This window comes from Haliotis rubra, unplaced genomic scaffold (genome assembly GCF_003918875.1).
Source record: "Haliotis rubra isolate DU_JTF1 unplaced genomic scaffold, ASM391887v1 Scf80, whole genome shotgun sequence".
NCBI lineage: Eukaryota > Metazoa > Mollusca > Gastropoda > Lepetellida > Haliotidae > Haliotis > Haliotis rubra.
In genome coordinates, this window is record NW_025767524.1 from 613,930 (window position 1) to 630,284 (window position 16,355).

Consider the following 16,355-nt stretch of genomic DNA (forward strand, 5'->3'; position numbering starts at 1 on the left):
GGTCGCACAGGTGTTGAAATAGGTCAAGGTTAAGTGAGGTCAATATCCCTTGCTGGAACATCCTACGATATCAAACTCAAGGTTAAGTTTAGATTAGGTCAAGGTTAAGTGAGGTCAGCTAGGACTGAAGGACCGTGAGAACATCCCTTGCCGGAACATCCCACGGTACCAAACTCGGTCGAGCAGGTGTTGAATTAGGTCAAACGTCCACGAGACAAGTGCAGTCAGGCAAATGTAGGTCAAGGCCGGCGTCCCTGTGACGTCATGATTTTGCCGTCAAGTAGCCTTCTTACTACTTCCGGGAATTCGATCTGCACACACCCGAACGACTATTGACACACTTCAGCTCTGATATAGGGTGTGCTCGTATGAAACACATATTCCACGTCATACTCACATGGTGATGAATAGGGCAGTGGGATAGCCCAGTGGCCCTCAAGCAAATGTAGGCAAAGGTTAGAGTCCACAGCGTCACAGGGGTCCCTGTGGTCCCGGAGATGCGTAAGTACCTGGCCATCCCAGTAGACCGGCCCTTGTAACAGCGCTTCTAATACGGCCTATAGCTAGTAGAGCAATGATTCGTTTCGGAAATATAGATATCTCATAATCATGAAGCTACAAAATAAAAGGTACAATCCAATTGCAGCCTAATTTCAGAACTGATGTAGTCTCGACTTGCCAAATCATTTAAGACTTATCTTGAATTAGTTTTGTAACTTAGTATCTATGATCCATGAGACAGACTAACAGCCTTGTCCTCCGAGTCTCCAAAGCCGTTTTGTACGTTATTTTCAGTTATTGTATATCATATGAAGTTTTAAATTTAGATAATTCTGTAATAGTCTTTAGATTAATGTATGATGTTGTCTTTTGTTTACGATGAGTCTATTTTTAGACGTTAACTGTGAAGGGAACGTATGAGGACATAACAACACTTTACAAGGTAGAGCATACAGGTTGGATATGTTGTTTTCACATCAGTTAATATTAATTAACACGCCCATGCCCAGCCATAGGCCACAACCATTCAGATATTGATAGGAATGTAAGTGATTATCACAGCTGTAAAGTACCAGGCGCTAAAACCTAGTGTGGAAATGAACCATGAAGAATCAATATTCTTCCATGAAAGTAACCTAACGTAACTTAACAATTCAATCTAAACTATAACGCTCTCAACATATACAAAGGTGGTATTGATGTACATCTAAAAATCAATATATGTATTGTCAGTTTTCCCCCTAGCAAATCAATTAAATACACGCCGGACGGGAAACACTATTGAAGCCAAGAAAAGGGAAAGCTGTGGCTTGAAATTAGGTTCATAAACTCACACGATTGAATTCTGTTGCTGTGCATCATTCATGAAATCCAGAGTATCTGATTTCTATTAGCATGCATGAATGCAAGATTTGTGGTCCTGTTCCACAAAACGACGTTACAGCTACGATATACAACATACGACTTGGTCCATGTTAAAATATGGGTTACGATGGATTTGTGGACCCGGCCAAATGCTTCAACCTGCATTTCCACCATGAACTTCATTATCTCGAATCATAACATGTTATCCGGCTCAATATTTCTGCATTGATGTTTTAAACTCTTGTTAAGATCACTAGAGATGTGCCGAACTGTAGGTTTCTTCAATCACGAAAAGTGGCGAACTGTTGGCCCCTTTCATATGTCTCAGTACTATTCCTCAGCTGCCTGCTATAGGACCTATAACGGGATATACATATCGTACAGTACACAAACATAATTTCCTATCAAGTTATATTGACAGTACGAGCAGTCTGGTCTCCTACTGGGAGATAGGAATACTTCAACATAACGCTTCCCAACAATCGATCGAAGCACCCAGATCCTATAATTGTGTAACTGTTCGTTCTGTATCGCGTGGCGAGGATCGACCCACAAGGTCTGTACACGGTCAAAGGCATCTTCTGTCGTCCTGGTGAAACTTCATCAACAAGGGCCAGTTCAAAGTCTATAAACCGCGGAGCCGTAGAGTCCTAGTTTTTAACAAACGTTTCATTATACATACGTCATTTATTTCTAGGTACGTTCTGTGATCTTGATAAGTTTCGTCATTTTTACGATGCTAGGAATGAAACGATACGAGCGCTCTGGAGGAAACGGCGCCTATCGGATTGGGTCACGTGCGTGGTGAACAGCTAGCCCTGGCAACAGACATTTCTCCCTGTCTGCTGCAGGCGTGACAACTCGCCATGCTGTGGAAGAGTATAGGCATCCTCTTCGTTGTCCTTGCCGTTTACATTCTCCTGTCAGCGACTGTGTTCCATTTTCTGGAACAGCCACATGAAATCCTTGTCAAGAATCTCACACGGGATTTTCACATGGAGTTCCTTCGTAAGTAATGATACTGTCAATATTGAATTGCTTCAGACTTTGAACTTACTGACGGGGAGGTGAATATGGGGTTGAAAGTCGCGCTACAGAATTTGGCATGTAAATTGTGTGTGTGTGTGTGTGTGTGTGTGTGTGTGTGTCTCTTCTCTCTCTCTCTCTCTCTCACCGTAGCTTTTAATATTCATTGTTCGCGATGCATGCAAATTGTTATCACTATGTACTAGTCCCGACTGATGTCGCTTTTATAGCGCAAGCCAAATGAAATACCATGCCGAAGTGTGATCCAGGGCTGACTATTCTGTTGTATTCCCTATACGCCAGACACAGTATACTGATTCAGGGCTGACTAATCTCTGTTGCATTCCCTACACCAGGCTGGGTGACAACAATTACCATTTGTAACATCTTCTGGTATGACGCGGGTTTGGATCGAACCAGCGACCTATCAACTACACTATGGTTCCGATCATAGTGTTTATTTTATTTGTTTGTTTGTTGTTTAACGCTGCACTCAGTAATATTCCATCTATATGGCAGGGGTCTGTAAATAATCGAGTCTGGACCAGACAATCCAGTGACCAACAGCATGAGCATCGATCTACGCAAATGGGATACGATGACATGTGTCAACCAAGCCGATCACAGTGAGAAGGGCGAGGTTGCAATGGAGTGGAAAATAATTTCGTACTTCGTTTCGTATCACTATAGCTCATTATAAGTTTTAGATATTTGCTAATTACTATGAATTCAGTAGGATATGTGCTTTACTGAAGTGTCGAGTTGCATTTTATTACTACACATGTCCATACCATACCATTGTCGTCATGATGTATTTACATAATTTATTTTAAGTTGTTGGATACCTAAGGTTAACACGTTCTCTTGTCAGTGCGTTTTCATCTTCAAGCACAAAATAGCAAATCGATAACTACCCTCCGTCTCGTGGCAAACATACAGTTGAGGAATCGTAACAATAGGATCGTATTTTGTTTCAGTAATAAAACTTACACTCTGTTGACACCATGTAACTCGACCCAAAATTTAAATTTTCATGTGAGGTAATTAGCGAAGTGGTGTTGGGAATGAAGTGTCGTGAAGTATTCCCTCTTTTCTATTGTATTAAGTGAGGGAGAATCGGCACTTGGCTCTCTGGCAATGTTGATTGATCTCATCGGTGCCATGTTGCTTCAGACTATTCAGCCATAAAACATGAACGTCCACGAGAACCATCATGTCATCTGAGGATGTACGCAACGTTAATGTAGATTACACAGAGCCTGCAATAGCACGTGGTGCACTCCACTTCAAAGGGAAAACACAATGGCTTAAAGTGACGGGAGGCAAAAAAACAACACGCACGCACGCACGCATGCGCACACATCACCTTTGCTTGATAAACACATACTTGAAGAAAAAATAGACTTGAATATTGATGAACTCGCATATGAATTCAACCCCCCTGAAACACTGCTAAGTAACATCAACTTAACACTATTGACAAAACCGACTGGCTTATGTAAACATCATAATGTATTCATGTGCAAATGGCCCCGTGGGGAATGACAAGAAAATTGGTAAAAACACATGCAAAAATGGTAGTGTGTTTCCTTATGTTGAACATGTATATCCATGGTCAAGTCATCCCTAGTTTTAAAGTTTTCATGTTTTTCTTCTGATACTCATTCTCGAGTTATGTTTTCAGTGTGTTCATTGAAATATAGCGGTGATCAGTCGTCTAATGCTAAAGTCATGACCCACGACAATGAAATACTTGGGCCTGAGAAATTTAACAGTTATTTAAAAAAATGTTTTTTCCCCAAAAACATTGAAAAGTTCGCTAGATAGAATATACAACCATATCATGCAAACGAAAGGTGGTATATTGCAAGGTGACCTAGTAACGAGTATGAACACTACAGACAACGACAGTGCGCATGTGCTGACAGTGAACGCGAGCTACATTTGGCGTAACGAGTGCACGACCAAGAAACGCTTGAGGAGTCATAAACAAAATTTGGTTTTGACCACAGTGTAAACAAAAGCGCAGGAGTTTTATAAAAGTAACTTTCCCTACTAGTCTATAGCTGTTATATGATAACAAGCTTGAAAAGTGTAACTATGTTTATGTTCCCGAAGGGAGATGGTAACATAAACAAACGTAGAGGGTACATCAACCCATGGACCCCGAGGGACCAGTGAACAACGCATTTATCTTACCGAACACCTCAATGTTAATTTTGAACTGTTTGAAGCACGGGTATCGGATCATAATAAGGAGTACCAGAGTTAGGCAATTAGCCAATACCGACAACGCCAGACAAGAAAATATATATTTGGAGTTATCTCCCTTCCATCGATTTGCATTTGCAAAACATTGGTAATTTCCATACATTATACGTGACTCAATTATTCGAGATAAAGAATTATTACTAACACGAAGTACCGCATGAATTCCCACAGTTCGGCATTATCAGCGGGTAACATAGAACATGTTACTCGCTTGTAAGCGGGGTACACTGAAAATACTAAAAAGAGCGCTCAGCCAATCAGAAAACGACATTTATGTGTGAGGTAAGGTAAAATTATTTAGCAACCCTAATTCACTGGACGTAGCAGACGCAATGGAGTGTGTCGTTAACGGAATGAGAGCTTTTTCATAGTTGTGACAACTATTTTTTCAACACCCCTACTTTTTAATAGTAAATTATGTAAATTATAGTAAAACAGCTATTTTGAAATATGAAGCTATTTTCTCAGTACTCGATTTCGCTATTTCCAGGCCGCACCAGTGCAGGAAAATTATGATTAATGCAGGAAAATTTATTGTCAGGTTGCAGCCAGTGCAGGTACCATTTACCACGATAAGTACATGGCATCGGCTTTATAGCATTAAATATGTTTTCTCTTATTGTATCAGATGATTCAATTACCAGTACCCCCAAAATGCCTGATTTCATGCTCATAAACCAGTTACGTAGAGCTCATACTGTACACAATCTTCTGGCATTTCTGGGAAGGCCAGGGCTCACTGTGTAATAACATTACTTGTCATGGTGGACAAATTCATTTTGCTAAGCGGAAAAGAAATTAAATAAGAGTAAGTGAGTCTGGTTTTACGCCGCTTTAGCAATGTTCCAGCGATGGGACACCAGAAATTGGCCTCACCCTCGTTGGGAATCGAACGCGGGTCTTCGGCATGAGGAGCGAACGCTTTAACCACTAGGCTAGCCAATAACCTGTCAATAACTTGGCCACCTTTACAACCAATCTGAAAACGTACCTTTTCTCAAAGACATACGCCTAGACCAAGTAGCCATTGTTGATACATGTACACGCATCCCCTCAAAGCGTGTCAGAGCAGTATTATTGGCTGGATTCTCGCGCTATGTAAGTTCTTAGTTATATATATTTTATATACCCCACTGCCCCATGCCTAACATGGATGGCATAGGGAAATATGAAACGTCTGATTAACAGCATTAGGAAACACCTCGCTAATGTCATCCGTGAGATGGGAAGATACTCCAGATACTGATAACTGAATCATTTTTCACTGCATAGTGTGAGAGAGTGGAATTTGTGGCGTGGGCTGGGTGCTGATACTTTTCAGCAGTGTTGGATGAACGCTTTTAGACCTAGCGCCCACTTCGGTATTTTTTCATGGTAGTGCCAGATGCTCTCTGTGTCAGTGTAGAACACTGAACCACACCAGTCATATCATGTATCATTTATATGAAAAGTGGATGGTTCATAATTAATGTTAATGTGTGGTTATTATGGAGATTCACATTATGACATTTACACGACTCCCGTAGTAGACCACAACATTACATAGTAGACCACACGTATCAGAGCTCTCGAGTGGAGTATCGATTTTCCTGTCTCATTTAATCTCTTAAGTCATTAAGTTGTCTCCAGAGACAAAGACCCAGTTGTTCCAGCCACCAAAGTAGGTCGCTCTGATCGAGTCTGGATGATACTGAACATACTTGATTCATAAGTAATGTGTGTGACAGCTATCATGGTGCCACCTGCAGCTCGCCAGTAGGTATTTTATTGGAACAAGATAAGTCTGTATATTCCTTCTGATCTTGTGGAATTTATACCCTAAATTTCTGTAGCTTCTGTGATTAGATCTGTGATCTGTGATATAACTGTTACTGTCCCTGATTTTGATGATGGAACAATTTGATGAAAAACATTGGTCCAGGTTGGGATTCTCGCCCGCGAAGCTGTTAACGCTATTAACGAATGTAATCGTCTCTCACGGCATCTTCCTTCCCGAGACAAAGGAGATAACTGACTGTCCAGTTTCCAACCTTGCTGAACTAGGCTGCAGTTTTTTTTCCGGATCATAGCATCACCACTGGCCATTACGCATTGTATTCCTTATATGCCCCTTCAACTGACAATCAGATTCCCCCTTTCAGATTCCATCTTTTCCAGATTTTTATCGCAGTTAACCTAATCTTAGAGTGTGACGTGCATCAAGTCAATCGAGCAAATGATTAACAACATGAAGGGATTTCGAATGTCGACGCCGAACGGACAGCACACATGCTCTCCAAATCCTGCAATCGACTGAAATCTCTACGACAGTCGTCATGTTGTTTTTCAACCTGATGTCTATTTCGTGACGCGCAATTGATTGGGTTATGCATATACTCATTAGTCCAGCCGAAATATACCATCCGTCCTTGTACACACTACACTCCATACAGGAACCTTGTGTATACATGACCATAGACTACTTCTCAGCGTATTTGCAGTCACATTTACCACTCCGTTAGTCTACATTATTTAAGGAAAACAATATGTTTCTTTATGTAAGAATGGGGTCGAAAACGATTGATGAAGGACGATTGTTGGTGTATCCGTTGATTAACAGGAGTAGAAAGTGACCCCCTTGCATATTATGTACAAAATCAATTTCCCCACCCCGCCTTCCCATAACTTTTAAGCATACGTTTTTATGCACACACACAGACACACACACAGAGCCATACATTATGAACGGTTCCTCAGGAAACACCTCGCTAATGCCATCCGTGAGATGGGGAGATACTCCAGATACTGATTTCACAGTCAGTGTTCATGCCTAGGTTGACAATAATCATTTTCCCTGCGTAGTGTCACTGCCGGGTGTGTTCTGGGGGCTGGGGGCCGATACTTTTCAGCAGTGTTGGGATGCATTTTTTTAAAGACCCAACGCGACTTCGATTTATTTTTATGGTTTTACCTAGTGCCAGGCGTTTTTTTTTGTCAGTTTGGAACATCGAACCACCCCTGTCATATCATGCAGCGTGGCTGGTGCTTAATTAATGTTAATGTGTGGTTATTATGGAGATTCACAATATGACATTTACACGACTACGAGTACACACAAATGTTATTACTCTCGAGTGAAATATCGATTTTGTTCTCTCACTTCACCTCTTAAGTCATCCAACTGTCTCCAGAGACAAAGAACCAGTTGTTCAGCCACTAAAGTAGGTCGCTCTCATCGTGATACCGTATAGACTTGATTCATAACTCAGGCTGTTCTGCAGTTTTCCGTTGAACATAATGATTTTACCTCAATCTGGTACATCTACACGATAAAAATAATGATCTTACCTCATCCTGCTACGTCTGTCAGGATGAATTAAGTACATTAACTCATCCTGCTACGTCTGTCAGGATGAATTAAGTACATTAACTCATCCTGCTACGTCTGTCAGGATGAATTAAGTACATTATCTCATCTTGTACATCTATCAGGATGAATTAAGTACATTATCTCATCTTGTGCATCTATCAGGATGAATTAAGTACATTATCTCATCTTGTGCATCTATCAGGATGAATTAAGTACATTATCTCATCTTGTGCATCTATCAGGATGAATTAAGTACATTATCTCATCTTGTACATCTATCAGCATGAATTAAGTACATTATCTCATCTTGTACATCTATCAGCATGAATTAAGTACATTATCTCATCTTGTGCATCTATCAGGATGAATTAAGTACATTATCTCATCTTGTGCATCTATCAGGATGAATTAAGTACATTATCTCATCTTGTGCATCTATCAGGATGAATTAAGTACATTATCTCATCTTGTGCATCTATCAGGATGAATTAAGTACATTATCTCATCTTGTGCATCTATCAGGATGAATTAAGTACATTATCTCATCTTGTGCATCTATCAGGATGAATTAAGTACATTATCTCATCTTGTGCGTCTATCAGGATGAATTAAGTACATTATCTCATCTTGTACATCTATCAGGATGAATTAAGTACATTAACTCATCTTGTGAATCTATCAGGAAAAAATATTTTTTTCCTCAACTTGCTACATCTATCAGGTAAAAATAATTGTCTGTCCTCAACCTGAGAATGTTGAAGTCTGACTGGTTTACTGATTCCATCTTTGTCCACATACACGTACTGTAGGTAAATGTCCACTAAACTTGTACAGATTACGCAAAGCCGCTAAATCGAAGAACGTGGTGTAGCTAACATTACTCTAAAGGATTGAGGAATGATGCCAATGTTTGACTTTCAGGTAAATTTCCATGTTTACCGCAAGATGAACTGGAGGTGTTTGTACAACGAGTGTTAAAGTCGTACGATATGGGCGTGGTGGCAACAGCGACGAAGACGTCGGAAACTAACTGGGATTTTGCTAGCTCTTTTTTCTTCTCCGCGACTGTGGTTACCACTATAGGTACGTATGTTAGCTGCAGGGTCGTAGATATGTATTACCTCCCTTTTACAACCCGACATGCACTGGTCGGTATAGTGAGTGAGTTTAGTTTTACGCCGCTTTTAGCAATATTCCAGCAATATTACATTGGGGGATACCAGGAATGGGCTTCAAACATTGTGCCCATGTGGGTAATCGAACCTGGGTCTTTGACGTTACGAGCGAACGCTCTAACCACTGAGCTACCCCACCGCCCCCGGTCGGTATATATCACCTGTGAACATCCGGGTTAGAACTGGTCTTCAGCAATCCATGCTTCTCATAAAAAGTCAGTAACGGGATTTGATGGTCAGACTTGGCCGAAATATTAAATCGCGGGATAAGGATTGGACTAACATCTCTTTCCTGAAATTAACCTTCTTTCAGAGAAACATTCCTTAAATGAACATTATATCATTTTACAAACTGGAGCCAAGAAACCTTCTCTATTCCTGAAACTACAGTAACCTAGAATTCCATGGGCTTTGTTGGATATGTAAACTTTGTATATCAGGCTATGAAGGATCACACGCTCTCTGTTTCAGGCTATGGCAACATCGCCCCGAATACCTTGGCTGGAAAGATAATCTGCATATTCTGTGCCTTGTGTGGAATACCATTATGTACTGTGTTCCTGGCGGCCATTGGCCAGAAGTTGAGGTTCCCCATCACTAAGCTCCAGGAGAAGATGATCACGGGCCGATCTCACCGTGTCCTCCGATGTGTCAAAGTCTGTCTGTGTGTGGTACTGGGCTCCACCCTGCTCATCTTCCTGCCCTCTGTCATGTTCACCCTGGCCGAAGGGTGGCACTATGGGGTGTCTGTGTACTATAGTGTTGTAACCCTTACTACAATAGGGTTCGGGGACTATGTAGCAGGTAGGTAGGACTTGGTATTTATGTCTCCAACCTTGCAGTTACTCTTTCTATACTTGCATTACAGTGATGGTTATTGTGAATGTTGTTTTATGCAGAGAGGCTTGTAACAAAAATCATAAAAAAGAAAAGAAACTTCTCATTAATGTTTATATTGCTACTGCCGTGTTCTCAGCAATATATAATATAATAGGGATGTTACTGGGGTCAACACACAAAGTTCGTCTCAGGACGAATTCAATAATACCCACTGTAGATATTAATATAAACCTATATATTCATTTCACGCCAATAGATTTAGCTACTAAATGAGACATAGGTGATGTACCCTTGATGCACCCATTAATGCCTACTAAATATCGTGAGCCAAAAACACTGCTCAGAATTTTCACCGCTAACTTACCCAATTTCTTGTTTATTAGACCGCCTCCGTGGTGTAGTGGTTAGAGCGTCCGCCCGGAGAGCGGAAGGTCGCGGGTTCGATCCCCGACCGCGTCATACCAATATGGTACTTGTTGGTCCCTGCCTGGCGCTCGGCATTAATGGGTACAACAAGGACTGGTCGGCTCGGAGTCAGTATAATGTGTCTGAGTGGGGTATTCATGCTTCACTGCGGCATGGTATCTTAGTGGGCTAGCACTATAAAACCAGCTTCAGTCTGGGCTAGTACAGCCGCACATACACATACACACGCATGCACGTCGTCATATGAGCGAAATATTCTCAAGCACGACGTTAAACCCAATTTCACCTCACCATCTTGTTTATTATATCTTGTACGCAAACACCACGCACTTGTTATCGGGCTCATCGCCACTATTTCCGAGAAACAAAAAACCTGACAGCCATAATGAGTTAGTTAATCAAGATTTATACATATCATTGCCGTGGCCGTTCGCCATTGCTAAGCGAGCCGTGCATAACAAGAGCCAACAAAATGCCTTTGCCAAAATTGCCTTAAATTAATATTTTGCTAAAAGGTAGACCATGCACCCTGATTTCATAGAAAACATCTAATATTATGACAACAGTACCTAAAAACACCACTTTAATGCTAAAAGCACAATATCGTCCATGTGAAGACATAAGACAGGATCTTCCATCCTGTATACGAACATATACATGTATATGAACATTAATCACGCACCACCCACCTTTTGGTACGTGGCAAATGAAAACACTGCATGTTGTAGTGTATACTTTGAAAACCAAGTTGCGCATATCAAAATGATAAATCTGAAGTTGAAATTTGGAAACAATTTACATGCAACCTGAGAATAATCCACAGAAAAGCTTAAATACAAAATGCCGAAAGTACGATCACCATGACTATGGCACCAAGCCACAAATAAAAATTGTTGTGATTGTATAAACCACCACTGGCGACCATGTCAACACCCGGTGTTGCCGCTCCTCAAATGGATAACATCTGCCAGTCTCCTCCTCATACTGCCAATCAAGCCAATTCTCAGTAACGGAGTCCTCTGCCATTCCATAGAATGACTGCGTCAATTCCTGCAGATTTAATTTTGAACAGGAGGATCTCTAACTCGAACTTGGAGTTCAGGGTTGTGCTCTCAGATTTCCAACATCATATGTGATAATTTGTCACGTAAAATATATTTAATTCAACATTTTAAGCGCCTCTCGTAGCATATCAAATCGTTCTTCGCCTCCATTACCCCTGCCAGCTTCCGGTTCAAAATATATTGTACGTGAGTAATTATTAAATAAGGTTGGAAATCTGAGAACACAACCCTGTGAGGAAATGGGTGTCTTCCTTTGATGGTGGCGATGTTTTATTTTGATAACAAAAATATTTTTCGACCCGAAGCGAAGAAAGTACGTTGCCAACCTTTGCCCGCTTCGCCCGCATATAGATAGACTGGTCATTTTCTCTCTGTTGCGCAACCCTATTGCGCTACAGTTTGCCTGTGGGTGAGGCAGGAACACAGGACGATTGGCAAGGGGGATATTATAAAAAAAGGTGGCACGACGGCGGTATCCGGTACTTCCTGTTAATAACCACACTGTCAGGTACTGTAAGAGGTCCAAAACAGTCGATGGAACCCCATCAGTCACTGAACCATCACCACAGGGATGAGCAGCATGGACCATCTCCTGGTCATATGCCTCGTAAGGACGTCTCCATCCGCGACAACGCCTGTACATCACACAGATAGCAACTTTCCTCAGAGAAGGAGGGGTAACAATATATGGATGGCTCCCACTGTAATAAAGAAGTTGTTCATCCATATATTGTTATCCCACCATAGTGCCCAATTTCTAAATGCCTCTAAAAGAGGACTTTTATCACACCAATGAACTTCGCACCATGTTTTCTCGGAACTTGGAAACATTAATCCCTGTGACAGTCTCTGAGGAAGTGACGTTGATCGGATGTCGTTCACTCAGACCGTAGCCTGCTTCTGGTGGTACTGGTGGTTGGGCTGCCACTCTCCATTGCAGGTGCAGCTCTTTGGCAAGGATCTTAGGATTGTGTGTTGCCAGACCAATCAGGGCTCGGTCATCGCGGCCATTGGTCTTGGACGGTCTCTTACTTCACCGGTGGCCACGTGCTTTCTCACAAGTTGACTGTGGGGTTGTTGCTTTAGTTCACCGATTTTGCGACAGGAAATCCCTTCGTCATGATGCCAGTAACTTGTTACCGTGTATTCTCTGAATGTACGTTTTGCCATGTCGAGAAAGGTTCAGTGATTTCGTTTTATAAATCAGTTCAGAAAGCCGACGTGCAGATACTGCACTTATGAAATTTATACCCCAATGTGCCTGGTGCCTTCTCAACACGTGAACATGCGACCCATAGCGTGATGCACGTGCTTTACATGTGCATTCCAGTCTGTTAGGGTATAAACGTTCGTGTTGACCAAAATTATATATATTGCCCTTGGATTCAGGTGGTGTTTAGTTACTGTTCACATGTCTAGTACGAAACACACTAAAGACAAAAGAACCTTTATCATATGTTTTATGTGTCAGCATATACTTCCTATTCCGGTGGAATAATGGAGTGTACGGAGAAACTATTGTCCCAGAAAATGCTTGAAAAAAATGAATAAATTTCAAACTGTGAAAACAGAGAAACTATATACTACAAAATATGCATTGTTGCCAGTTTTTGTTAAAAAATAACATATATTTAGGATCACAGCGTTTGCTTTTGTAGCTGAAGTTAACAGAATTCTAGTCTCAATAAACAAGCTCCCCACCCCACCCCTCAAGAAATGGAACCAGAATGTATAAACCCAGATTGTGTAAACCAGAATGTGTAAACTAGAATGTGTAAACAAGAATGTGTAAACCAGATTGTGTAAACTAGAATGTGTAAACCAGAGTGTGTTAACTAGAAACTAGATTGTGTAAACCAGAATGTGTAAACTAGAATGTGTAAACCAGAATGTGTAAACCAGATTGTGTAAACTAGAATGTGTAAACCAGAGTGTGTTAACTAGATTGTGTAAACCAGATTGTGTAAACCAGAATGTGTAAACCAGAATGTGTAAACCAGAATGTGTAAACTAGAATGTGTAAACCAGAATGTGTAAACCAGATTGTTTAAACTAGAATGTGTAAACCAGAGTGTGTTAACTAGATTGTGTAAACCAGATTGTGTAAACTAGATTGTGTAAACCAGAATGTGTAAACCAGAATGTGTAAACCAGATTGTGTAAACTAGAATGTGTAAACCAGAGTGTATGCTGTTTGTTTCTGTTGCAGGTGTGCAAGCAGTTCCTTACCGCGATCTATACCGTGCCGTCAATGGCGTCTGGGTGGTTCTAGGACTTGCCTGGGTAGCGCTGATCATCAGTGAGATGACTGGAGACATCAACGACAAGATCGTCAAGAACGAAATGAGATGTTCCAAGAGTGTCAGTGAAACGGTGAAAACCCTTAGTTAGCGATTAAATCATATGTCGTCAGTGGCGTCAGCCACATCATGGCACAACGGCAGTTTGTGAATATTAAATTACGCCGTTGTCAGCAATATATAAAAGCTACATCAAGGCAGTTTTTCGACCAAAACAAGCGAATCCTCGGCAAAGATGAATGAATGAGTTCAGTTTTCCGCCGCCTTTAGCAATATTCCAGCAATATCACTCCGGAGGACACCAGAAATAGACTTCACACATTGTACCCATTATAGGGATTAGACCCCGGATTTGTTAAAACCAGTTCTGATGGAAGTTTGGGGTATCATTCATCAACAGATTCTATAGCTGCCCAGCAGGTTGTACCTAAGTAGAAGCATCGGTTACCCCGTTGTCTTATGCACTGGGCAGAGCTGGATAGTTACGTTTGACTGAACCCCGTGATCGTGGACTCGATTCACCGTTTGGCCAGAATGTTTCTGGGTTTTTATCAGCCCCATATTCGTAATAGTGGGCTTAGGCACCTTAGGCAAAGAGAGACCTCGTTCCCTCTGACTGGGCGGATCCAAAGTGTGTGTGTGTGTGTGTGTGTGTGTGTGCGTGCGTGCGTGCGTGCGTGCGTGCGTGCGTGCGCGTGCTGAAAGTTTAATCTCATGAAAACGGGTGTAGATGAACTGTGCTAAACACCAACCCCTAAACACCCACCCCTTCTCAAAAAGCTGTATCCGCCCCTGCGTGATAATAATAACACAGTGTTCACGCAAAGCGGCATAAAACCAAATACACCCACTCACAGTTCAAGTAAGACGAGACATTCCTTATTCAATGCAGGATCCGCGGCTTATTCCACATTCAGCCAAGTCGTGTTCCTTGGTCTGAGGTGGAAGTCGCCTCAAAGTCAGTGTTTTCCTCATGCTGTCTTGATAGCATCAAACAACGGTGAAGAAACGCAACGAATGCGTTGACCTCACGCTCCACCATATAACTGGAAATTGTTCGAAGCGCCGTTAGATTCAATCGATCAGAGGGTCGGATAAGTTAATTACAGACTAATGTCAACAGAATCGATAGGTCGAAGGCGTTTGACCTGTTAAGAGGATGGCGCTGTTATGGTTGTTAGAGTACTTCAAAGTACCCAGAGAGTTGGTTAATGTCATATATTCCACGGCGTGCCAGTCTCGTGTGGGGGCAAAGTCTGAATATGATGCCGATGTTAGAGGTTCACCGAGCGTCCCCCCTCCATCTCTATAAATGTTATCCTCCTCCTCCTCCTCATCATCATCATCAGTAGTAGTCATAATAGTAGTAGGAGGATGGGGTGCCAACAGCAGCATTAGTGAGGTGAGAAATTGGGTTTTACGTCGTGCTTGAGAATATTTCGCTCATATGACGACGTGCATGCGTGTGTGTGTGTATGTGCGGCTGCTTGTACTAGCCCAGACTTAAGCTGGTTTTATAGTGCTAGCTCACTGAGATACCATGCCACAGTGAAGCATGACTACCCCACTCAGACACATTATACTGACTCCGAGCCGACCAGTCCTTATTGTACCCATTAATGCCGAGCGCCAGGCAGGGACCAACAAGTACCATATTTTAACGTCTTTTGGTATGACGCGGTCGGGGATCAAATCCCGCGACCTTCCGCTCTCCGGGTGGACGCTCTAACCACTACACCACGGAGGCGGTCGCAGCAGTAGTAATAGTAGTAGTAGTAGTAGTAGTAGTAGTAGTAGTAGTAATGGCTGTTTTTACGTTAAAGCATCACTGAGCTGGTATGTTCTTGCCTTGCAGGACCGTAAAGACAAGGAACACGAGATGACAAGTCTCGACACAGAAAGTATAGAAAATGTGCTTGTAAAGTGAGGTATTTGAGATACCTGATACTCGGTGTCCTGGTTCACAAGGGACGCTGAGGCATGTCTGTATGTCTGCGACTGCGACAGAATTCACGTGGATTCATGATTTATGACCTGTGGAATAGCGTCAGCCTTACTCTATCGTCTTGTTCAAAGAAAGATACATGACGTACCTGTGTGAAAACAAATGCAACGTACCATCATGCAACAGGAATTCCTTTGATCAAAGTTTTGAAACAACCGAGCCATGTTGGAGCATTGCCACGGTGGAAGCATTGATACCTGTACAGTACGACGAATAGAAAACGATCCTAATACCAGTACACCACGGTGTATTGAATATACTGTTTTGATACCAGCATAAGACGATGCTGACAGTGCTATCTTGATACCAGCATAAAACGATGCTGACAGTGCTATCTTGATACCAGCATGTGACAATGCTGACAGTGCTATGTTGATACCAGCATATGACAATGCTGACAGTGATATCTTGATTTATATCAGCATAAGACGATGCTGACATTCTCTTCAAACCAGGGAAGATCTTTACACCAGTATACGACTTTGAAGACAGAGCTATCTTGATACCAGTATACCACGGTGAAGACAGAGCTAT

General features: G+C 41.9%; 1 protein-coding gene across 2 annotated transcripts; it reads left to right on the plus strand.

The window, feature by feature from the left end:
- The first annotated feature begins 1,991 nt into the window (after nt 1-1,991).
- On the plus strand, nt 1,992-16,341 carry LOC124261565 (potassium channel subfamily K member 16-like). 2 transcript variants are annotated; one of them, XM_046695892.1, is made up of 5 exons: nt 1,992-2,373; nt 8,933-9,094; nt 9,658-9,990; nt 13,726-13,889; nt 15,672-16,341. In XM_046695892.1, the coding sequence occupies exons 1-5, from the start codon at nt 2,232-2,234 to the stop codon at nt 15,741-15,743; spliced, it is 873 nt and encodes a 290-aa protein (XP_046551848.1). In that variant the 5' UTR covers nt 1,992-2,231; the 3' UTR covers nt 15,744-16,341. The 2 variants fall into 2 exon arrangements, with proteins under 2 accessions (XP_046551848.1, XP_046551849.1); XM_046695893.1 differs by having other exon boundaries at nt 13,726-13,877.
- The last annotated feature ends 14 nt before the right edge of the window (nt 16,342-16,355 follow it).